The sequence below is a fragment of the Geotrypetes seraphini genome, chromosome 2 (assembly GCF_902459505.1).
Source record: "Geotrypetes seraphini chromosome 2, aGeoSer1.1, whole genome shotgun sequence".
Classification (NCBI taxonomy): Eukaryota; Metazoa; Chordata; class Amphibia; order Gymnophiona; family Dermophiidae; genus Geotrypetes; species Geotrypetes seraphini.
In genome coordinates this window covers 72,194,526-72,218,637 of record NC_047085.1, presented here as the reverse complement: position 1 = coordinate 72,218,637, position 24,112 = coordinate 72,194,526, and the positions used below count along the sequence as shown (strand labels likewise).

The window sequence follows — 24,112 nt, the reverse complement described above, 5'->3', positions numbered from 1 at the left end:
AGTTATCCCACATTCTAGGATGCTACAATCATGGAATTTAAAAACAACACTATACAGTTAATAAGCCTCACCAAACAGGTATATTTTCAATGCTTTTTGAGAAAGAAAATAAGAATCAGTTTGTTTCAATTGAAAAGGCAAACTGTTTCATATCTTAGATCTTTGATACCAAAGAATACCTTGTATGAGAAGGCTGTTTTCTTCACTGAACTTTGTATCTGTGAGGATTATTATAAATTGTCCTCATAACATGCGACATTGGCTATCATGGAACAGGTGTTGGGTATTCTTAGGACAGATGTGCAGGATAACAATGCACCTGGGTATTTGTATGTGCACATGGCAAAAGGAGTAAACTCAACTGTATGGGCCACCTTATCTTTTGTCTGCTATTACTTACCGTACTTCTGTTATCTATAAAGAGTAGTGAAGCCAAGGGATTCTTCAATATCGCATGGATGTGTTTTAATCCATCTTGGATCCCTGCTCCCTAGGTCACTGATAATAATAACAGAGCGATTTTTAAAGGCATTTTCGCAAGTAATACTACTACTATTAATTAATTCTATAGCTCTTGTTTTAGTTTAATGACTATTTCATCAAAATAGCCCGCTATGTGTTTTAATCCGCAGTTTGCCTTCATATAACTAACTGCATTGTATTAGAGATGTTCCTGAAGTGTGGATGTAGGGAGGTAAGGAAAGAGGGAGCATTTGTGCTCCCCCCTCCCCCCCCCTCCAAATGTCATAGCCACTCACTGCTGCCTGCTACTTCCATTCTCCTCCTCTCAAGCATTCTGTTGAGTAATGCAAAAAAATTATTTTGTACCTCCTTGGAGAAATTCTTCCCTATACCATTGTCCTGAGATAGAGTAAGTATCCATAGAAAAAGCAGGTGCATATCTTTGCAGGTGCTTTCACTTTGAGATTTGGAGCAGAGTTGTCAGCAATGCAAGTTGTTTGAAAAAAGCTCCTTGGGAATTGATGAAGTCCTTGCTGTGTAGTAACTGTAGCTGTGTCTTGAATCTCTTTAAATGGTGCTAGATGCAGAGCTTTCTGCAACACTATGTGTGAAGACATTATAGCTGGTAAATGCATTCTGCCACTATCAATAGTCCCTGGTGGTGCTCTTCAGTTCCATTAGCTGGAAACCAGTAGAGTCTGAAACAGTACCCTAGAATAATGTAAAACAATAACATACAAACTTGAGTTGTATTTCTGCCATTGATCTTCATCTCTTTTGTCCTTATGCCAAGGTTTCCTTTTTAACCTTGGTGTCATATGAGAAGTTTATCAGATTGTACCTGGTTTCTTTTCCCCATCCTCTTGTAACTTTTCAGATGACTAGGTCTAGCTCATCCAAACTTTAACAATGGGGAGGGGGAAGAAGGAGACATTAGACTATTTAATTACTATTGGGAAATGTATGCGAAGCAAGGCAGTTGCAGAATTTGTTTTGCTGTAGGGATTGCACTGGGATTCATGAGTCTACGTAGAATGTCATTCGTTGTTTGTTTTCTTTGATCTTTGATTCAGAAGATCTAGTATCAAGAGCGAGTCATCTATAACTGACAAAACTTCTGCTCAGATGAGTCTTTGAATATTGACACACAGTCCAGTGGAGAGCAGTCCAGACTTATGAGCAAGTGCAAATGTTAACTGTTGTTTTCTGTTTTTGAAAAGATGCTTCCAAACTACAAGAGCTGTATCAATTCCTGTGTCCCTCTTTTTTCATGCAGGGACATTCATACCACTACAGGGAAAATCAAGAGAGCTGCTTTGCAATTTACACCTGCCAGCTGGACCTATGTTCGCTGGTTTGACCCAAAGTCTTCGTTTCAAAGGGTGACTGGAATCTATCTCTTCATGATTATCTGGCAGGTAAAAACAAGTAATCAATAACTTTTCCAAATAGCTTTTGTTGTGAAAGACCATAGTAGTTTAAAAATGTTGTTTTCTTTGTTTTGTTGGACCTATAAACATATGTTGTAAGACATCACAACTTCATCAAGACGAAAACTTCAGATTACGGGGAATTATTTATTTATAGCATTTGCTAACCTGCACAATCCAAACTGTTGTTGGCAGTTTACAAAACCTACATATGTAATTAATCCACAGAAACAATCATAATAACCCCCGTTCAGGGCTTTTTGGGAGGACAGGCCAAATATCCAATAAATAAATAATAATTCATACAAATGACTGTTTGTTTAAAAAACACAAACCATAATAACAGCTTTAGCAATGGAGTTGAGGACTAAAATTCTTACTGTTTTGTGATTGTTACTCTATTGAGCCCCAATTCAGTTTGGTGACTTGAGGAAATAAAATGATAGCATGTGTTCTGATAAATCTCACATATGGAACAGAGATGGAAGTTGGGATCATGATCTACCGTATTTTCACGCATATAACGCGCACGTTATACGTGTTTTTACAAACGGTGCATAACCTTGCGCGGTATACGCGTGAGCGCGTTGTACAAAAATTTTTTTACATAGTTCCCCCCCCCCCCCCCCGACGTCCGATTCACCCCCCCCTGCAGGACCGCTCGCACCCCCACCCCGAAGGACCGCTCGCACGCACCCCCACCCCGAAGGACCGCTCGCACGCGCTCCCACTCGCACCCGCATCCCCACCCTGAAGGACCGCTCGCACGCACTCCCACCCGCACCCCCACCCTGAAGGACCGCTCGCACGCACTCCCGCCCTCTTGCCCCAGCTAACCGCGGCACCCCCAACACGATCGGGGAAAGAGGGAGCTCAAGCCCTCTTGCCCCAGCCAACCGCGGCACCTCCGACACGATCGGGGCAAGAGGGAGCTCAAGCCCTCTTGCCCCCCCCCGACACGATCGGGGCAAAAGGGAGCCCAAGCCCTCTTGCCCCCAACTCCCCGACAATATCAGGCCAGGAGGGAGCCCAAACCCTCCTGGCCACGGCGACCCCCTACCCCCACCCCGCACTACATTACGGGCAGGAGGGATCCCAGGCCCTCCTGCCCTTGACGCAAACCCCCTCTCCCCAACGACCGCCCCCCCAGCCAATCCGCGACCCCCCTGGCCGACCCCCACGACACCCCCACCCCCCTTCCCCGTACCTTTGTGTAGTTGGCCAGACAGACGGGAGCCAAACCCGCCTGTCCGGCAGGCAGCCAACGATGGAATGAGGCCTGATTGGCCTATCCGTCCCAAAGCTCCGCCTACTGGTGGGGCCTAAGGCGCCTGGGCCAATCATAATAGGCCCGGGTGCCTTAGGTCCCTCCTGGGGGCGGGGCCTTGGGCACATGGTCGGGTTGGGCCCATGTGCCTCAGGCCCCGCCCCCAGGAGGGACCTAAGGCTCCCGGGCCTATTCTGATTGGCCCAGGCGCCTTAGGCCCCACCAGTAGGTGGAGCTTACCTGCCCGTAATGTAGTGCGGGGTGGGGGTAGGGGGTCGCCGTGGCCAGGAGGGTTTGGGCTCCCTCCTGGCCTGATATTGTCGGGGAGTTGGGGAGTCGGCGGGGCAAGAGGGCTTGGGCTCCCTTTTGCCCCGATCGTGTCGGGGGGGCAAGAGGGCTTGAGCTCCCTCTTGCCCTGATCGTATCGGGGAGTCGGCGGGCAAGAGGGCTTGACGTTAGAGAAAGGGCGAACCGCTGGAAGAGGAAGCAGCGCAGGCACAGGGCTCACGGAAGGGCCGGGACCGCCAAGAGAAAGCAGCAGGACACCGGTAGGAGCTTCTACATGATGGGGGGGGGGGGTCGGGAGGCTGTGGGGGTGCGAGCGGTCCTTCAGGGTGGGGGTGCGGGTGCGGCTGGTAGTGCATGCGAGCGGTCCTTCGGGGTGGGGGTGCAAGCGGTCCTGCGTTGGGGTGAATCGGACGTCGGGGGGGGGGCATCAGGTTTTCAGGGTGGGGACAGGACTTCAAGGGGGAGAGGAGAGTCGGGGCGGGCGAAAGGAGAGTTGGGGTGGCCAGAGGAGAGTCGGGGCGGGCGAAAGGAGAGTCGGGCGGCGACGGGAGAGTCGGGCAGCATGCGCGGTATACGTGTGTGCGCGGTATATAAAAATTTCTGCACATAAATTTGTGTTTTCCGCGCGCTATACCCGTGTGCGCGTTTTACACGGGTGCGCGTTATCTACGTGAAAATACAGTAGTTCCTTAGTTTTTCACTTCCAGTCCTCAATGGCCACCAATTGGCCAGGTTTTCAAGATATCCCTAATGAATATGCATGAGAAATATTTGCTTACAGTGGGAGCAGTTCATGCAAATCTCTCATGCATATGAGTTCTTTAGGGATATCCTGTAAACCTGACCTGTTGGCAGACCTTGAGGACTGGGAATGAAAACCAAAGTGTGTGTTCATCAGTAAGAGGCATTGTCCTTCCTCTGCATAAGGCTTTTATCTGGTCGCTTTTGAAATTGGATTCAGTTTTAAGATATCCAAATGGTTGAGTGGGAGAAAAGGGATGCAAACTATTCAAATGCCATACATGAAGAAGGACACAGTATTACTCGAAAGAGTCTAGAGAAGAGCGACTAAAATGGTTAAGGGGCTAGAGGAGTTGCCGTACAGTGAGAGATTGGAGAAACGGGGCCTCTTCTCCCTTGAAAAGAGTAGACTGAGAGGGGACATGATCGAAACATTCAAAATACTGAAGGGAATAGACTTAGTAGGTAAAGACAGATTGTTCACCCTCTCCAAGGTAGGGGGAACGAGAGGGCACTCACTAAAGCTGAAAGGGGATAGATTCCGGAAAAATGTAAGGAAGTTCTTCTTCACCCAGAGAGTGGTAGACAGCTAGAACGCTCTTCCGAAGTCTTATAGGGGAAAACACCTTCCAGGGATTCAAGACAAAGTTGGACAGGTTCCTGCTAAACTGGAACGGTTGCAGGTGAGGCTGGACTCATTTAGAGCACTGGTCTTTGACTTAAGGGCTGCCGCGTGAGCGGGCTGCTGGGCAGGATTGGTCTGACCCAGCAGTGGCAATTCTTATGTTCTTATGTATACAAGACCATATTTAATAATAATAATAATAATAACTTTATTCTTATATACCGCCAACAATCTTGCGACTTCTAGGCGGTTTACAATAAAGAGAAATTGTACAGACAGCGAATTACAGAGTATAGCAGTGTACATCTGATTATAACAACATTAATCGTGATAACAACAGTTCATATGCTGCAGGGCCATGCGGCTTACAAAGAATTAGAAAAATTCCATAAATTGAATGGAGTATTCATAGTTAGTGATTAGGGGTTAACAGTTTACAAGTTCGGTTTTGGGATGGTGTTACGAAGGGGGGCTATTGTCCTGGTTCGTTCCCTAGGTATTTCGAGAACAGGTAAGTTTTTAGGTGTTTCCTAAATTCTCCGTATTTGTTTGTGTGTGTAATTAATTTTTCTAGGTCTTTGCCCCATAAGGCTGCTTGGTACGATAGAAGTTGTTGATGGTATCTCTTATATTTGCATCCTCTAGCCGGTGGGGAGACGAATTTCAGGTGTGTTCTTCTCTCATGTCTGTTGGTTGGGAATGAGAAGAGGTCTGTTATGTATTTAGGGGCTAGACAGTGTAATACCTTGAAGCAGAGACATCCCAGCTTGAACTTCGTTCGTGCCTCCATTGGCAGCCAGTGCAGGAGTCGGTAGGAAGGGGTTATGTGATCAGACTTCTTCAGCCCGAAAATCAGCCTGACTGCTGCGTTTTGTATTAGTTGTAGTCTCTGCATTTGCTTCTGGAAGATTGCCAGATGGGTAATGTTGCAATAATCAAGGTGGTTTAGTATTAGGGATTGTACTAGAATTCTGAAAGCTGAAGCGTTGAAGTATGCTCTAATGGACCTAAGTTTCCAGAGAGTGAAAAACCCTTTTTTGATTAGGGAGTCTACATGGTCTTTCATTGTTAGACCTTGGTCTAGTATTACCCCCAGAACCTTCATCATTGGTTGAATGGGGTAGTTAAGATTATTAATGCGTACTGATTTTGTCGTATTATGTGCGTGTGGCGAGGCTATAAAGAATTTAGTTTTGTCTGAATTGAGCTTCAGTTTGAATTCTGTGGTCCATTGTTCCATCAGGTTTAGCGCTTCTGTTGTTATGGGGGTGATTTCGGAGGGAGACGCATTAAACGGGATAATGATTGTGAAGTCATCTGCATAACTGAATACTTTGATACCTCGCTGGGCCAGCTGCATGCCTAGTGAAGATATATAGACGTTGAAGAGTAGTGGGGATCCCTGTGGAACGCCTGATGGGTTTCTCCATATTTTAGAGAGGTTGCAGTTGAAGCGTACTTGATAGGTGCGGGTCGTAAGGAATGTAATGTAATGTAATTTATTTCTTATATACCGCTACATCCGTTCCTCGGAACCAGTCAAGTACCTCACCTCCGATGCCGATTGCGTCTAGACATTGTAGTAATTTTTCGTGATCCACCAAGTCAAAGGCCGAGCTCATGTCGAATTGCATGATTAAGGCGTTATGGCCTTTGCTGAATAAGTTGCGTAAGTATTCTAGGGTCGCTGCAATCACCGTTTCAGTACTAAATAGAGGTCTGAAGCCAGACTGAGTTTCATGTAGTAGTGAGAATTGATCAAGGTAGTCCATCAGTTGGGTGTGTACTAAGCCTTCCATTATTTTTACGAAAAATGGAATGGATGCTACCGGTCTATAGTTGGTTGCTGATGTTAGGTGTTGTTTACGATTTTTTGGAATTGGGGTGATTATAATTTCCTTAGCAAAGCAGCAGATGAATCCAGAGACCAATGGGATAGCTCACTTCTACCAGCAGGTGGAGATAGAGAAACTGATTAACAGGTGTACTTATTTGCTGGCACTCCTCCTGTCTCATCAGTATTCTCTATCTCCAAGCAGGTGGAAGTCGCTATTCAACTAGCTCCTGGATTCTGGCTGTGGCTGGAACTTTATTACCTCCTGTTGAGATTTTCTCTTCAGTGAGACTGCCATTCTGTTTCTCCTGTTGAGTTTTTTCTCTTCAGTGAGACAGGGGTGTCCGGCTAATCGGTGCCGGCTTTAGAGGTTACACTTGGGCCCCCCCTTGTCCCTGCCTCACCCTCCCTCCAATGATAGAGGGTCTGCCCTGGTCCCTATTTTTCTTCTTTCCCATTTAAAAAAAAAAAAAAAAAAAGGGGGCCTACACAGCTGACTTTTTTGCCCTGCTCGTGCTGGGCAGCAGGTGTTGCCGGCGTCTACCGGCACTATCCAGTAGATTGTGAGTATGTGTTTTATTCTACTGGTCTCTGAGCTTTGGGGTTGTGTGAGAGCTGTGGGTTTTTGACTATGGCAGTTTTGTTTTGTGGTGGAATATGTTTTGGTATGAGCTTGCTTCAGTGAGGTAGGTGGCCTCTGTATTCCTGCGCATAACTAAGGAGCGCTTCTTTTTCTTACCCTAGCGCTTGTGCTGTGGGGTTGGTAGTTTCTGGGACATTGTTTCTTGATACTGCCACGACCCGTGGGTAAATGTAACTGTGTGGCTCTCGATATGGCCGCAAATTGTGAGGGCGGCTCCGGGTGTGTTATACATTATCTGAACTGGAGCTGAATCGTTCTATAGCGCGGGTGGTGCGAGCTTGTGCTCCCCTACTGTTGGGAGCCATGCGCCTTTTCCCCTTTCCTCCCCGAGGTGTGTTTTGCATTTTTTATACGCTTCGGTTATGGGCTCCGAGCCGGTGTGAGCGGCAATGTTCTAGGAGCCGGCCTATTTTGGCGCGAAACGGTCCGAGTTTGGGTCGCCAGCACTGCAATACTCGGGGAGTTATTCTGGGCGGCTGCCTTTCTCAGCGCGGGCCTCGCCGTCTGCTTTGCAGAACGGTGTGCTGCGGTTTTGGCTATGAGCTCCCGGTCTGTTTTGTACAGCGCTGTTGGGGGAGCCAGCCGGTTTTGATTCTGGCAGGAAAGTGCCCGCGCTTGGGCCCCCAGCGCCGCGAGGTTCATTGACTCATGTCCTACAGCTAACTTAAGCGTGTACCGCGGCTTATTTTTGTTTGAAATCAGCTGTGCCCCGTATTGCAGTGCTCCATTTGCTGTGGTGTTGTCCACATGCTTCTCTTAACAAGAAAAAAAAAAAAAAAAAGAGGTTGTTGTTGGGGGCTGTCCATTTATATACCTAGGCACTTCCACATTAAGTTTCTGCCCTGAGTTTGGCTGCCTACGCTTGGTTTTGCTGCCTTATGGGTTAGCGAACAGCAAGGTGGAGTAGGTGTCAAGGGCGTGCCAGTGTATCATTCGTGTGGTTCATTTCTTCACTCGGGGTTCCGATAACGTGCGGCGATGTTGGAGGTTTCCTTAGGCCTTCTGCCTGGGTGCTGCGTCCGCCTGCTTGGGCTCTTGACTTGTTTCTGCGGGGTAGTTGCAGGAATTCCGAGTGGAGGGTCTCTCTTGAGGCCTGATGGTTCTTTTCTTCTTGCTGTGGGCCAGCTTGTCTGTGAAAACCTGGTGGCGCAAGGGTTGTGTGCTGGGTTAGTAACAAGGAGCTGAGGTTCAAGCCCCAGCTAAGGAGTAGAGCTGATATGGCTCCAAAAGAAGAGGCGAAGGTTCAAGTCTATTTAAAAAAAAAAAAAAAAAGCTAGACGGCCTTCCGCTCTAGAAGCATGGTCTAGTGGCGACTGATCCCTAAGGGTAAGATCCTCTGCTTGCGAGGTCGTAGGGTAGCTGGCACTGTATGCCCAATGAATTCTCCCCTTACGCTCTCTTTTGGAGTGGAAACCTGGTCTGTTTTCGGCCAGGTACAGCTCGTTTCTCTGGAGAGGCGTATGCTGCTTCTGGATTACGCCTGGTGCGCCTTGTCTTTCCTTTGCTTACGTAAAGCTCAGGTAGGTTGCTGAATGTCCTCATGCTCCCCTTCACATCACAAGACGGTGTTCTTTTTCCAGGTTGACAGTTTTCTCATGAAGGAGTAGTCGCTTTATTGTCAGGTCAGGGAGCTGTGAACTTTTTTCAGGATGCTTGCACCTTTGCATCCTCCTCACGTTTCCAGAGTCTCTCTGTTTTGCGTTTCTCTTTGAAGTGTGGCTGGTCCTCGGGACAGTTCTTGTAGTTCTTAGGGTACCACTTATTAGTGGGTGGCCAAGATGGGGGCTTTGGGCAGGCTGGATTCCATTCGGCTGCATTAGTTTCTCAGGGTTACCCATTTCTGCAGTCAACCTGGGAAGATATTTACATTTTCTCTATGGACTCTGAGTCTGAAGGGTTCGGTGGCACTGCCAGGCGATTTGTCTGATTTATGCTTGACTGCCTGCTTGATTCGGACGACTTCCAGTCGGGTCTTTTGACTGACACGAAGCGGGTGGTTTCTTTTCCTCAATTCTTTACATGCGCATCTTCATATTTGCAGTGCTCTTTTTTCCTATACTAGTTATAGGTATATCGGGTTGAGGCGGTTATTCTTATAGGAGAGACTTGTAATTCTTTCCAGAGCCTTGAGTGTGGAGTCTCGATCTCAGATTGGCGTTCTTCGCTTACCATGGCTAAGAGTATGGGATTCTGTTCAGGTTCTAGCATCCATATTGCTGACCCCTCTGGGAACCTCGGCTTGCTTTCCCTTCTAACGCTCAGCAGCCGCTTTTATTCCAGTGGTTCTCGGTATCTCTGGGCTCCTATTAGTTGCTAGGCTTCTCCTGCATAGCTTTGTATGATTTAGGGGCTCAGAAAGATTGTCTTTCCAGGGCATGCCTCGGTCTTTCCTGGACTAGCTTATGACCACCGACTATTCCGGACTGTCGGGTTGGGGGGCTCGGTGGCTTCCATCCTCAGCTTCAGGAGTCTGGTCTTCAGAGGCGACTAAGTTCTGGTTCCTTCTTCTACTCTTGAGCATGGTCAGGCTTCCTTTCTGGAGCTTCAGACCATTCTTCCGGAATGCCGCTGAGGGCCCTTTCAGTCAGTATTATGATGGGGGTGTTTCTCTGCAGCTTGGGAAGTAGGTGATGTACTCAGTTGCCAGGTACAGTGGTTGTTCTACTTCGATGGGTGGACCCTCATCTTTCTATTCGGTTGACCGATCATTTTTCAGGTCAGGAAAAGAGTTTGGTTAGTCTTTCTCTCTGCGAAATCTGAGCATAGCTCATTTATTGGATGTTACTGTGTACAGCACTGCGTACGCTCTAGAAGTGTAGACGTTAGTTATAGTGATATCTTCTACATCCTGGTTATTGGAAATTTTGGCTCAGGTGTTCCACTTTTCTTGTGGTGGAAATAAGATCTCCTGGAACTTGACCTCATGGCCTCGTCTCACAATTCCATGCTTCCTAGCTTCTTAGGCGGGCACAGGAAGTGGGAGTTAAAGGGGGTAACAGTGTGGCTTCTTTCTTACAGCCATACCACCCTGAATGTGCCCGATCCCGTCTGATCTCAGAAGCCAACCAGGATAGGGCCTGTTTAGTACCTGGATGGGTGACCACCTGGGAATACCAGGTGCTGTAGGCTGGGGAAAAAAAAAAAAAAAAAAATCCTCTGGTTTCTCTTTTTCAGTTTTCCCCTGGCTGATGATAGCTTGGATTTGCCATCTCAAGCTCGCTTTAGGGGCACAGTATTGGTACAATCTCTGGCTTGGCTGCGCCATCCTTGCTATGTGGATCTGTTGAGCCTTTCGACAGCCGGACTAAGAAGTTTCCTTTTATCTCCGACTTTGCTCTCCTTGATTGAGATCAACATGGATATTCATACTACTTTGGTATTACGACCTAGCTTTTGAGCAGTCTTGACTGGCGTGTGACGGTAATGCGAAGCAGGTTGTTTCTTCTCTTATCCAGGCGCTACAGACGTCTTCTCATGTGGCTTCTGCTTCCTTTTGGAGGTGTTTCCTTTCTTGAATACTTCTCAACAGTTGCACCCTTCCTGAGTTCCTTTTTAGCACAGGTATATTGCCGATAGCATAGCGTTCAATTCCCTTCAGCTTCAATTACCATTCTTGGCTTGTTACAGGAACTAGGTATATGGCCCTTCGCTGACTTCTCAGCTTCCTGTAGTTCAGTTCCTAAAGAGAAGGCGGTATATTCATGCACCTCTTAGAAAGCCCGGTTTGGTGTAATTCATTCACGTACTTCTTCTAAGTTACCGATGGCTTCATTTTAGCCTTGTCCTTTGGGGCTCTAAAGAGCTGTGCGGTTGTCCATGGGATTCCTTGTGGTCATGGCTTCAGCTTTGCAGTTGCGATGTTGCAGGCCTTGTTCAACGGGGATTCCTATTCCTTATTTCCGTCATATGGGGTGTCAGTTCGGATGGTACCACTATTTCTTTCTAGGGGGGTGTCATCCTTTCTTTTACATCATGCTCGCTTTTCCTTCCTTCTTCCTGGAAGGAGATAGTGGAAGCAGTACTTTTATTCGCTGCATTTTTTTGAAACGTATGTAGCGTTCTCCGCGAGATCGGTTTCTAACAACTGTTAGTGGTTTATATCTCCTTTTTGGGATTCTTCAAGGAACGCCTCAGGCGTATGGCGGCATCCGATGCCTACCTCACTCAATGGTCCAGGAGGACATTCTTTATACTTGCCTGCTGGCAGGGGAGCGGGTGGTGATTGAACTTCATGACCATTCCGCTGGAGCGATGGCTGCTTCTTGGGCTCGGCCCAGAGGGGTTTTGCCTTGGAGGAGATTTGTCTCACGGCTAACTGGTCTTCCGAGAGTACCTTCTCTCCGCGTCTCTGCATGGATGTGCGGGCACATGCGATAGGGGTTTTTTGATGCTTCGGTCGTTGCGAAGGCGGCGTTTGCTTCCCACCCAAATTAAGGATTGCTTTGCTACATCCCATTGGTCTCTGGATTCATCTGCTGCTTTGCTAAGGAAGGTAAAATTATGTTCTTACCTGTTAATTTTCTTTCCTTTAGAAGCAGCAGATGAATCCAGAGCCCCACCCTTTCTGGTATCTGGTTGTCAGTTTTTCGTGTACGGCTTTTAGTGATTGGGTGTTGTTCATGATTGTATTCTGTATCGTTGCTGTTCGCGAGGTGTTCTGGGAAAGAAGTTTTTTACATGCTATACCTACTGATGGTTAAATGTGCTTGGGCAAGGAGCTATACTGATGAGACAGGAGGAGTGCCAGCAAATAAGTACACCTGTTAATCAGTTTCTCTATCTCCACCTGCTGGTAGAAGTGAGCTATCCCATTGGTCTCTGGATTCATCTGCTGCTTCTAAAGGAAAGAAAATTAACAGGTAAGAACATAATTTTACCGTGACCGTTTTTCGTTAGGAATTTTCCGTTTTTGAGATTATTGGACATATGACTCCACAGTGTTAGTTTAAAGTCTAATGGGGCTGCTTTCATAATGTTGGGGGGACAGGGATCTAGAATGCAGTTTGATTTGGTATATTTGTTGTAAAGTTTTATGAAGTTATTCCATTCTAGATCCTGAAAGGAGTTCCAAAACATGTCCACTGGTATTTCATTTTCATGTATGTTGGCTGTTTGATGTTCATCTGTATTGTTTGTTGGGCAGTTGTTCCTTAGGTTCACAATTTTTGAGTCGAAGTGTTGTGCTAGATCATCTGCTGATGGAAGTTTTATTTCGTGTATGGATTGACTGTGACGTGTGGTGTCGAATAAATTTTTGACCAGGTTGAACAATTCATGAGTGTTGATTCCTTTAGAACTCGTGTTAGATGTATGTATTTTGGATGAGTAGAATGTTTTTCTTTTTTCTTTTATCAGTTGTTTGTAGTCCTTTATGTTTGATCTCCAATTGTTCCTGTCTGTTATTTCTCCTGTTTTGTTCCAGATCCTTTCTAGTCGTCTTATTGATTGTTTCATTTTTAATAGTTCGGAGTCGAACCAGTTGTTATATTTATTTGAGCGGTTTGTTCTGTTTCGTTTAGGGGCTATTTTGTCTAAGATGGATGTGCTTGTTTTCGTCCACTGTTCCCAGAACTCATCCTCTTCGTTTATCTCCTCTCGCGATTCGTAATGAGCCCAGTATTCCTCTGGGTTGATGTGGCCCCTTGTGAAATGTTCTTTTTTTATCTTTGGGTGAGTTTTTTCTTTTGGTTGGTTCCAGATTAAGTTAAAGTAATATGTGAAATGATCGGACCAGATGTCGTGGTTCCAGATGCCATCGGATATAGAAATAGTGGGATTTAGGATTTCTTTTGAGGACATAGCTACCAAGTCTAACTGGTGGCCTTTTTCATGGGTTTGTGTGGCTGGAGGGAGAATGAAGTTGAGTGAGGATAGGAAGTTTTTAAAATCTTTTGTGTCGGGATTGTCCTCGTTCTCTAAATGTAGGTTTACGTCTCCTGCTATAATATTGTAAGACGGTGTGATTGAGTTATGTAGAATGAATTCATAGAAGTCCTCTCTGGCCTTTGACCAGCATTTTGGCGGAACATAAAATAGAATACAGGTGAGGTACACTTCTAGGTCTTTGTTCCTAATTTTGCATGCCAGTGTTTCTAATTGGTTGGTTATCTTGGAGTCTACTAATTCAAGTTTAAGTTCTTCCTTGAGGATGACTGCCAGTCCTCCCCCTCTTCTGTCTTCACGGTTTAACATGTGAATTTTGTAGTTATCTGGTATTAGGTCGTTTAGTATTGGATCCTCTTCGGACAGTAGCCATTTATCCAATGGTTTTCCAAATTGCTTAAAGGGAGAGTTAATTTCAGTGCAAGAATATATCACTGGGCACTATGGGAATCCAGCAAGCAGTGACTCTAAGTTCTACCCAAGTAGCCTTTGCAATACTAGGGGGGGGGGCTACTTACTAAAATTGTCTGAGGTAGATCTCCCCGCTCTAATATTTTGCATAGGGCCCACAATTTGAACTTCTGCCATTGTCTGCAACCAGCAAAACAAGGAAAGCCTTCTAAAAGTTTAAGTGACAAAAGATTTCACCACTGTGAGGAAGAGACTCCTTGCTCGGTAATGAATTGTGGAACATTATAAGACTCTTCATTGCTATAGTTATGTTGTCCTGTGTGGGGATTATTTAAACTCCATTAATAATACTACAACCAGCACAGCTATGCTGTGTTCATTAGCAGAAGAGAACCACGAAACGATCGTTGGCTGGTGGACTTTAATATTGGGTTTAAACACTTGTTTTTTCACCTCGTACTTTTCACATTTACGAAAGTTTTTTCTGCCTGTGATCTTTGGGTGGTAGAGTGTGGGTTCACCTCTTCTGTTTATCTGAGGCTTTTTCTTTCGTTTGTGAAATTTACTTGTAGTATTAACGGAGTGAACTTTTTTTGGTTTTGATTATTTTTCCCTGTATATTAGTTGACCACTTTTATTAAAGCCAATTTCCTTGATTTAAAGCACTGCTTTACCCAGGAAATTGAGTTGGAAATGACCTTCTCTGTATTTTGTTCATTAGATAAATCCTGGCCCTGTTTTCCTTCCTTACATACTGTGGTCTCCCATGTCCATGTGTTTCCCTCTTTGTCCTTCTCTTCCTATTTTTTCCAGTTTCTCGTTCCTCTCCACACTAGTTTAACAAAGTATCGGGTCAATGTTCAGCTATCATCAGTCAGTGTTTTTCAGGCTGCTGTCTGTGTTATCCCTAGATATTAGATTCCAAGACATGTGCAGGCAATGGCATTGAATATCAGGGATCATATGGCCAGCGTACACTTATGCAGTTAAGTACAATATTCAGCACTTAACCACACAAGGTGAGCTGCATAAAGACAGAACCATGTTCTATATATGCAATTACCTTATGCAGTTAAGTGCTGAATAGAGAATGACATGGGGCAGGAACAGAGCCCTTGGGGACGGGGATGAAAATTTGTCCCTGCGTCATTCTGTAGGTTGTTCCAACTAGATAGAACAGCATCTATAAAATGCTAGTATCAATTATGTAAAAACTTAATGCATCTTAGACAACTGGCAATTGAATTCAATGTTTAAAAAAAACAAAAAACCCAACACCTGCAGAAGCTGTTTTTGGATTTAAATGAAGCACTGTTAAATGACATCATTTATGTCTTTTGTGCCTTTGATATTGCTGATTACTCCTTCCATCACATGCCCAGTTGCTCAAGCATCTTACTGTTACGGCAACAAACTCATCCTTTATTGCTGGCATCAAGGAGCATTTTAATAAACACTTATTTTCCTGTTCATCCACTACACAATGTTGGTTCTCTTCAACAATCTATGTATGAAAGACAATACAGTTATCTTCCCAGATAATGTAAAAACCCAGGCAACTGAATCTTTGAGAAGAATGTACCAAATCCAGATTGAAATGGAAGGCTCTATTTGTGATTTATAAACAATTTTACAGAATATTGTCCCCTTTTGTTTTTTACTTTAATAAGATCTAAAATCATAAGTGTTTGAGGCTTGTGCAGATGTGGACAGAGCTTGCGGGGCAGGGTGGGGATAAACTTAATTCCCGTGTCATTCTCTAGTTGCTGAATATCAGCTAGAGAATGACATGGAGACTGTTTGCCATGGCAAACCTGCAGGAACAGGGAAAAAAAATTGACTTGTCGCAGGTATGGGAACAAAACTTTTCACCGCCCCTTGGAGTGGTAAATTGCCTTGTCCCCACAGTCTGCCGTGAGTCGCCTCCCTCCCTACCCCTCCTGGCCTGCAGCCACCCCCTCCCTCCCTATTATGGATCCAACAGCCCCACTCCCTCCCCAATCGTGGGTCAAAACTGTCAAAAAATAAAACCCTGCAACATCCCTGGGTCAGCCCCTTTGTGCCTCCCGCCCCAGGCCTACCAAGCTCTTAGAAGCTTTGTGGACGGAGAGCCAACATCGCAAGCTTGCTCCGGGACCTTCTGGCCGGCTCCCTCCTTCCAATGTAATGGGAGGCGCAAAGGAGCCGACTCAGGGGAGTCATAGGATTTTTTTTTCCCCCTACAGGTTTTGACCCACGATCGGAAGGGAGGGTGCAAGGGAGGGGGGCTGTTGGACCTGCGGAAGGGAGGGAGGCAGGATGCAGGACTTGCAAGGGGGGCTACTGTTGCACCCGCAAAGCTTGTGATGCTGGACTGGCTGGAACTGAAGGGAAGGGAGACAGGTGCTGGATCTGCTCTGGGAGGTAAGGAAGAGAGGTGCAGGACCTGCAGGGAAGAAGAGAGAGAATGGAAGGGAAAGAGAAAAGCTGAACCAAGGGTATGAAGGAAGAGTGAATGAAATATTGAACATAGCAGAGGGAGGGAGGAAAGAGAGAGTGTGAGAAACACTTTGGTGTAAGTGAGTAAGAGAGGGGAGAAGCTGGAGGGAGATGGTGGGCATAGATGGGAGCAAAGGAACAGGGAAAAAAGGGGAATGCTGCATGGGGGTGGTATATGGACACAAAGGGGTAATGCTAGACATGGGAGGGTATATGGACACAGAGAAAATGGCTAGAAGGAAGATCCTGGATGAGGAAGCATAAGGGATATAGAGGAGTGATACTGTATACAGGGGAGGGGATCATAGAATGGGGAGATGATGAAGGCAGGGAGATGGGCACAGGGGAAATACTAGAAAGGGACGTATAAGAGACATGGAGAAGGGAGATGCTGAACATGGGGAACAATACATACACAGAGATAGATGGATGGTGAGCATGAAGAAAGAAGAAATGTCAAATGGTTAGGTGACCATGTCAAGTGAGTTACGAGAAGACATGATTTGAAGAATAAAATAAGACAACAAAAGGTAGAAAATTTTTTTTTTTCTGTTTTATGATTAGAATATATCAGATTTGAAATATGTATTCTTCTAGAGCTGGTATTAGACATGACATGGAATGTTGCTACTCTTTGGGTTTTGGCCAGGCACTAGTGACCTGGATTGGCCACTGTGAGAATGGGCTACTGGGCTTGATGGACCATTGCTCTGACCCAGTAAGGCTATTCTTATGTTCTTAGACATAACTGGGGAACCCAAAGCCCAGGCTGTTCTTCTTCCAGCTTCCAGCTGGTTTAGGGCTCTCTGACTAGGGGGCAGTTGCCCTAGTTGCACTCTCCTAACACTCTTCCTGTCATGTGTAACTGTTAGCATGATTTTTCTGTGTAGCATTCTGTAATCATTTGGCTTATTCAGTTTTCTTGATAGTGGAGGGGATATATGTGATGGGGAGGGGAGACAGGGGTTTTGTTGATCCTTGCTCTGTATTATTTGTATTTATAAAATGACACTTGTACAGAATATTGTTTCTTTTTATACTTTAATAAAATAAGTTCAATATAAAATCATAACTACTCGAGGCTTGTGCGGATGAGATCAGATAGTTTGCAGGGACGGGATGGGAACTGAACTCACGGGGACGGGGCGGGATGGGGGGACCAAGCTTGCGGGGCTGGGGCGGGGATAGGGACCGAGCTCACGGGGACAGATTTTTTCCTCGTGTAATTCTCTAATATTAGCAATTAACCACATAAGTGCAAACTTTGCCCTTGGACCACCCCTGCAGATATTCAGCAGCACTATCCCAAAAAGGGCTACTGAATATCTACAGTTAGATCTGGACAAACAATTTATATCACTTAAAATATTGACCCACTATTTTGCTGTTGGTCATTGAATATTTGACTTGTGATTGCGATTCATCTTTTTTCCAAACTGTTTCTTTTATGTTCCACAGATAGCAAATATTGGGTTCCCAACATGATCCTGTAGAGTGAATTAATATAGCATATGTTGCATTTGTTTTTTGCCGTGAGTGAAAAACCTAATTCCTTTTATTCCTTTTAGTTAACTGAACTGAACACATTCTTCTTGAAGCATATCTTTGTATTCCAAGCAAGTCACCCATTAAGCTGGTGCAGGATTCTCTTCATTGGCGTGATCACAGCACCCACTGTAAGGTAAAATCTTTATTTCCGTAGAAAACTGGTGCATACAGATAAAACTGAACTTGCTTCATATGGTAATTTATAACACTTTGGGATAGGGGGACCATAGGAGCTTTAAGGGAAGTATGCATTGAACTGCAACTGAGAGCTTTATCAAGAACTTGGCAGTGGTATAGGTGAAAAGGTTTCAGATGAAAGACTGAAGAAGTCACGTTGCTCATAAAAACTTCTCTGTGTAAGGATTAGCAACTGCCCAAAATGTAAGGTTTGGGGGGTAGTGTTGAAGCAAACAAGCCCTAGTGATGTAATGTGGCAGCCTTACTATCCACAGGTCCTGGATTCGATACCCTTGTAGAAGATTCCATGGGAAGTGAAATCAAATGACAAGCACAGCCAAGAGTGATTGCATAAAGAATATAATGTACAGAAAGGCAAGGTTTATAAAAAACATCAAGCATTTTCTGGGTTACAAACGTCCAGAAAGAAATAGACATAAGCTTTACAAATACAGAGTGGATTCAGAGACTGCTTGTGTGTGTGAGAGAGAGAGGACAGTTTTCCTGCATTAGAGGAAAGAGAGAAGGAAGGGGTATTGCAGAGGGGAGGCTTTTATAAGTTGGAATCTTATTCTAAAAATAGAAACTATTGTAGGTCCCAGTATCTTTCTGTTTATAATTTGTAAACTGTAATTGATAAGGAAGGTGTAATACTTACAGGAATGGTAGATGGGATTAGTCTCTGGCTTCTTTGTCCCATTCAAGTAGCCTATCTTCTTGATAAACAATCCAGTCTGGCTGGATGCTTAATGTATGTGAATTCTGTGCAGGAGCATTTAGGGTCTATCTGTATCAACATTCCAGAATCAGATTGACATAATGTCCCATAGGCCTCTGCTGACATTGGTTAGGCCAACTGAAAATGCTGACTGCTAGCAATGCTAGGCTGATATCTCTGCAGTTTTGATTTATAGCAGGGGTGTCCAACCTTTTGGCTTCCCTGGGCCGCATTGGCCAAAAAAAATGTTTCTGGGGCCACGCCAACGCGCAAACGCTGCAGCAACACAGAGGATGGAGCTGGCAAGACGGTAAACACCCGGGGGCAGCAGAGGAAAACACTGCATCGACCTCGACCGGGGCCGAAATACTTCACAGGGCCGCATGCGGCCCTCGGGCCGCAGGTTGGACACCCCTGATTTATAGTGTGCAGTTTAGGAAGTTCCTATAATCTGCCTTTCACTGTGAGGTAGGAGCTTTCCCTTTACCAAACTAACATACAGAGAAAGAGATTTAGGAATTCGTTCCTTAATAAATATTGTTATTTTTATTATTATTTAGTGATGATAATAATGCAAAGCGTACCTTTTTTTATTGAATTAACCTCTCCCATCCAAGTACTAACCAGGCCCGATCCTGCTTGGCTTCCAAGATCAGATGAGATTGGGCACACTCAGGGTGGGACTGACTGAACTGACTTAATACATTGACTAGCTTACAGGAATTAATATGCCATTTCTACAAGGTTAACTCTTTCAAGCTAGTCAAAAACTGCATGAGTTAGTTCCATAAAAAAGGTATCGTCTTGTGGTGGTCATTTGAATGTATGGAAATAACAATCAACTTGACCACGTTACTGCTACATTTATTTATCCTTTTAGTTTAATAACCCACTTTTTACTAAGGATTCTTTCTAATACTCTTTAATGGTTGACCTAACACAAGTTTGAAATTCAAGAACAGTGATGCCCATGTCCACTTGTTGCATTTTTTCAGCTTTGCCATGATTCATAACATTTAAGGCCAAAAGACTTAGGGCTCCTTTTACTAAGCTGCGCTAGCAGTTTTAGCGCGCGCTACAATGCCCCGCGCGCTAGACGCTAACGCCTCCATTGAGCTGGCCTTAGTTTTTCCACGTAGCACTTGGGTTATCACGCGCTAAAAACGCTACCGCAGCTTAGTAAAAAGAGCCCTTAGACTAAAACCTGGGCCACGTCCATACCTAACCAATTCTGCCATCTGGTGAATGACTTTTTTATGCACTTGCTACTTTCTTCATGGTCATTGGGACAAGAAAGGGGCCACGTTCTTATGGTATGTCTTGTGGAATTAAGATACCACGTATGTAGACTGCTGACAGATTAAAGCTGATTCTGGTATTGCTTGTTCGTTTTATTGACAATTTTGTTATAAGGCAAGTATTTAAAATATCTAGTGGCCAATATCTCCCATTGTAACAAAGTGACCTTGACCCACTTTTATTCTTAGGGACTCATTTTTGTCAAGATTGCTGCATCTGCATTGAGCATGGTTGAATTAGAAAGGTCTTTTGAGAGATGAGTAAATGTACAATGACTATGATTGAAGCCCTTCTGAGTGATACTACAGTGCACAAATTGATGCTACAGTATAATCTCGTTATAACAGAACCTCGTCTATAGCAGATGAGGTCCGTTGGTCCCGGCCATGTGCCTTTACAAACATACAGAAAATCATCACATATAGTGGACTCTCGGATATAACGGACAAACAGTTTGATCCCCAGAGCCACTTTTAGCTGTAGTTTTGTTTGGCTATAACGGTCATGCAGGCTCCACCTACAAGGCACATGGCATGCCGGTGATACAGTATCAAAATGCAACCCAGAAGAAAATGACAGATTATTTTTCTTTCCAGGACAGTGCGACATAATGCTTTAGAACATGCATTAGTGTTCTGGTTTTGCAATCATTTCGTGCCATACCAATGTTTTGCTGAGTTTTGTTTTGATATACTTGATTGTACGTTTGTTTCAGTTGACCTAAATAAAGATTTTTTTAAAAATGCAACTCTGGATATAACGGACTCTGAATATAACGGACTGTTTCTCAAATAAAAGCTTTTATTGAAAAACACAAAAGTATACAGCAATGACACACAGCAACCGCAAAGCACAAAGGAAAGGATCAACATTGTTGTCAGCAACTGAAACAGTAGTTATAACCCCAACATTTCAAAAACCAACCACAAACCCATCAAAACCACAGCAACCCCCTTCCCCCCCACCCCCCCAGGGATAAAGCACAATGTCCACACCACCCCTTTGGGTAAAAGATCTCCTAGCCCCACCAAGAAAAACAGGCATGATAGGGTCTCTTCCAGTCCCAGAGTCCCAATTAAACATCCAATCCAACCCCCCACTCCCCCCTCCCACTAATCCCTATAGAAGCCCGAAACCTACACCAAATATGAGCATAGCCATGGTGTTTGCCATGTCGTAGAGCCGTCAACTGATAAAGAAGCTGCCATTTAGTTAAGCGCTGTTCTACCATATGCCAAGTGGGGGGTCGCCCCTGATTCCACAAAGATGCAAGGTCCAGCCGGGCAGCAGTAAAAGCTAACTTGCAGAATAGAGAGTCTCCCCAATCGAGATCCAATTGATGCCAAAACAACAGGGCATGTCTCCAGTCCACCGGAACCTGCAAAGTGAGAATCCGGGAAACTCGAGAGAACACCTCAGTCCAGAACCCATGCACCCGCCCACAATGCCGACTGTTTCTCCAGGTCCCTTGAAGTCCGTTATAAAGAGATTATACGATAATTCATAAATGTACTTTTCTGATTGTTGTTCATGATTTTTTTTGTCTTGTTCTAGGCAATACTATGCATATCTCACAGACACACAGTGCAAGAGGGTAGGAACCCAGTGTTGGGTGTTTGGGTAAGTGTCCTACCTCTTAAGGGGTCTTCTGATGGTAGCAGTGCCTTTCTCTTCTTCAGAAGCCCCTTTTTTTCAAATGTGGATTAAATGTTATAAGCTATTCTTTGGGGACAAGCAGGACACAATATTCTCATACTGTATATGGGTGACATCATCCAACAGACCCTGAGCAGAACACTTTCCAGCATATTCTAGATGCATTTGGAAGACCACCCATGCGTGTGTACACACCTTCCTGCCCTCCACCACTTTCCATGGAGCAGTTTCAAGTTTATTAGGATTTTTATATACCGCCTATCAAGGTTAACTAAGTGGTTTTTACAATCAGGTACTCAAGCATTTTCCCTATCTGTCCCGGTGGGCTCACAATCTATCTAACGTACCTGGGGCTGTGGAGGATTAAGTGACTTGCCCAGGGTCACAAGGAGCAGCGCGGGGTTTGAACCCACAACCCCAGGGTGCTGAGGCTGTAGATCCAACCACTGCGCCACACACTCCTCCATTCTCCCCTCAGCTTGGGTCAGAGTTCTTTTTTCACTGCTTTCTTTATTATTTTTGTTTGTAAGTGCTTTGTAGGACCAGTTTCCCCTTCTTTTATTCCCTTTAGATTTAGATTTTAGCAGTTCTAGCACTTAAGGTTTTCTTTTCAACATGGGCTACCGTTAAGATGTTGTTTTATCACTAGTTCATGGTATTTTAATATTGGTCTTGTGTTTTTTTGCAATGAGACTTAGTTACTAATTACTGGGTTAATAATATATTAGCACATAAGAATATAAGAACTGTCATACTGGGACAGCCCCGAAGGTCCATCAAGCCCAGTATCCTGTTTCCAATAGTGGCCAACCCAGGTTCCAAGTATCTAGCTAGATCCCAAGTAGTGAAACAAATTTTATGCTGCTTATCCTATGGACTTCTCTTTTAGGAAATTAGCCAAACCTTTCTTTTTTTCTAACCCTGCTAAGCTGACTGATTTCACCACATTCTCTGGCAACGAATTCCAAAGTTTAATTACATATGTGAAATTTTTTTTTTCTGATTTGTTTTAAAATCTACTACTTACTAGCTTCATCGCATGCTCCCCCAATATTGTTTGAAAAGAATAAAAAGCAATTCACCTGAACCCTTTCCACTTCACTCAATATTTTATAGACCTCTGTCATATCACCCCTGAACCATCTCTTTTCCAAGCTGAAGAGCCCTAGCTACTTTAGCCTTTCCTCATAGGGAAGTCATCCTATCCCTTTTATCATTTTTGTCACTCTTCTCTTTACCTTTTCTAACTGCTATATCTTTTTTGAGATACGGCGACCAGACTTGCACACAGTATTTGAGGTGCAGCCATAACATAGAGTGATACAAAGGCATTATAACATTTTCATCTTTATTTTCCATTCCTTTCCTGATAATTCCTAGCATTTCTAATTTCCTTGGAAGTCTTTCATGAGGTACACATCATAATGTAGCCTACATTTAATAACTTCCTCCCTTTATCTAAATTAGTAGCTTTGCTTCTTAATATATATCATGCAAAGAAATGGAAACAGGAGGGGATAAAGTGATAAACCAACGATAATGGTTCCCATGGTGGGGAAGATTTGAGGCTGTTAAAATGTCTGTTATGGCACAGATACAGGCTTGCAAAAGTCTTCACAGCCTTGTTCGTTTTTCACACTATACTCGCTGAAACAATTTGAAATGCATTAAAGCTGGAGTTTATTTTACTGATCTACATAACATATTCTAAAACTATTGTATGAAAGAACAGTTATAGAAATATTCAAAAATTAAAAATATGAAACGTGAACGTGAACTCGCATGCGCAGATGCTCAAGGCCCAGCAGAAGAGGAGGCCGATCTTCGGCCACCGGCACCAAGCACAGAACATGCCGGTGCCGGTGCCCAGATGAGGGTAAGAAGCATCGGGGGAGTGCCCAATCGCGTCGGGGGGGGGTGCCGGATCGTGGCGGGGGGGTGCTCAATCGCGTCAGGGGGTGGGTGCCGGATCGAGGCAGGGGGTGCCCAATTGCGGGGGGTGGGGGGGCGGTGCCGGATCACAGGGGGGCCTTCAGGGGGAGCAATGCTGGTTCTCGTGGGGGGGGGGAAACGCATCAAAGCGAATTTCCTATGGGGAAACTCGCTTTGATAAACGAGCATTTTGGATTACGAGCATGCTCCTGGAACGGATTATGCTCGTAATCTAAGGTACCACTGTATACTTTTTCATAGGGGGGGTGCCTAAGCCCTTCCCCCACCAGCCGAAGATATCAGTTACTGAAGTCCTTGGCTGTGCAGCCTTAGCAGCAAAGAAGCCAGCTGTGTGGTTCAGTCACTTATGCCAGCACCCTCACACATGCTCAGGCAACAGGGGTGGAGACTTGAGCAGCAGACCAGGTGGGGGGCTAGGGGCATCCTCATCAGGCATTAAATCAGTGCTGCAGTTGTGGAAGGGAGTTGAGCCCCCACCCCCCGGTTGTGAAGATGCTTTGTAGTAGTGGAGACAGGATTGTGGCCAAGTACAGGCAGATCCTGAATTAAAACCTGTTCAAGATTGCCGTAGACCTGGGACTAGGAAGATTCTTTCAGCATGAAATGTAACTATTAAATATTGTTGATGATTAATTTCTTGTGTCCTTGAAGAGCTTAAAAGTTGGCACTGATTATCCTCACGTTAATTTCCCTCCATTC

The 24,112-nt window shown here is 44.8% G+C and overlaps 1 protein-coding gene and 1 non-coding gene across 2 annotated transcripts in view; both read left to right on the top strand.

Annotated features, from left to right (window-relative positions):
- Nucleotides 1–24,112, top strand: part of PTDSS1 (phosphatidylserine synthase 1) — a 150,483-nt gene that overhangs the window by 67,445 nt on the left and 58,926 nt on the right. Inside the window, exons 7-9 of the mRNA XM_033933165.1 lie at nucleotides 1,739–1,880; nucleotides 17,631–17,743; nucleotides 21,359–21,424. Of these exons, the coding sequence (XP_033789056.1) occupies nucleotides 1,739–1,880; nucleotides 17,631–17,743; nucleotides 21,359–21,424 (321 nt within the window). The remainder of the gene's footprint in view (nucleotides 1–1,738; nucleotides 1,881–17,630; nucleotides 17,744–21,358; nucleotides 21,425–24,112) is intronic.
- Nucleotides 10,301–10,419, top strand: LOC117356065. Its single transcript, XR_004538532.1, has one exon. It is a non-coding gene; the product is annotated as a 5S ribosomal RNA (ribosomal RNA).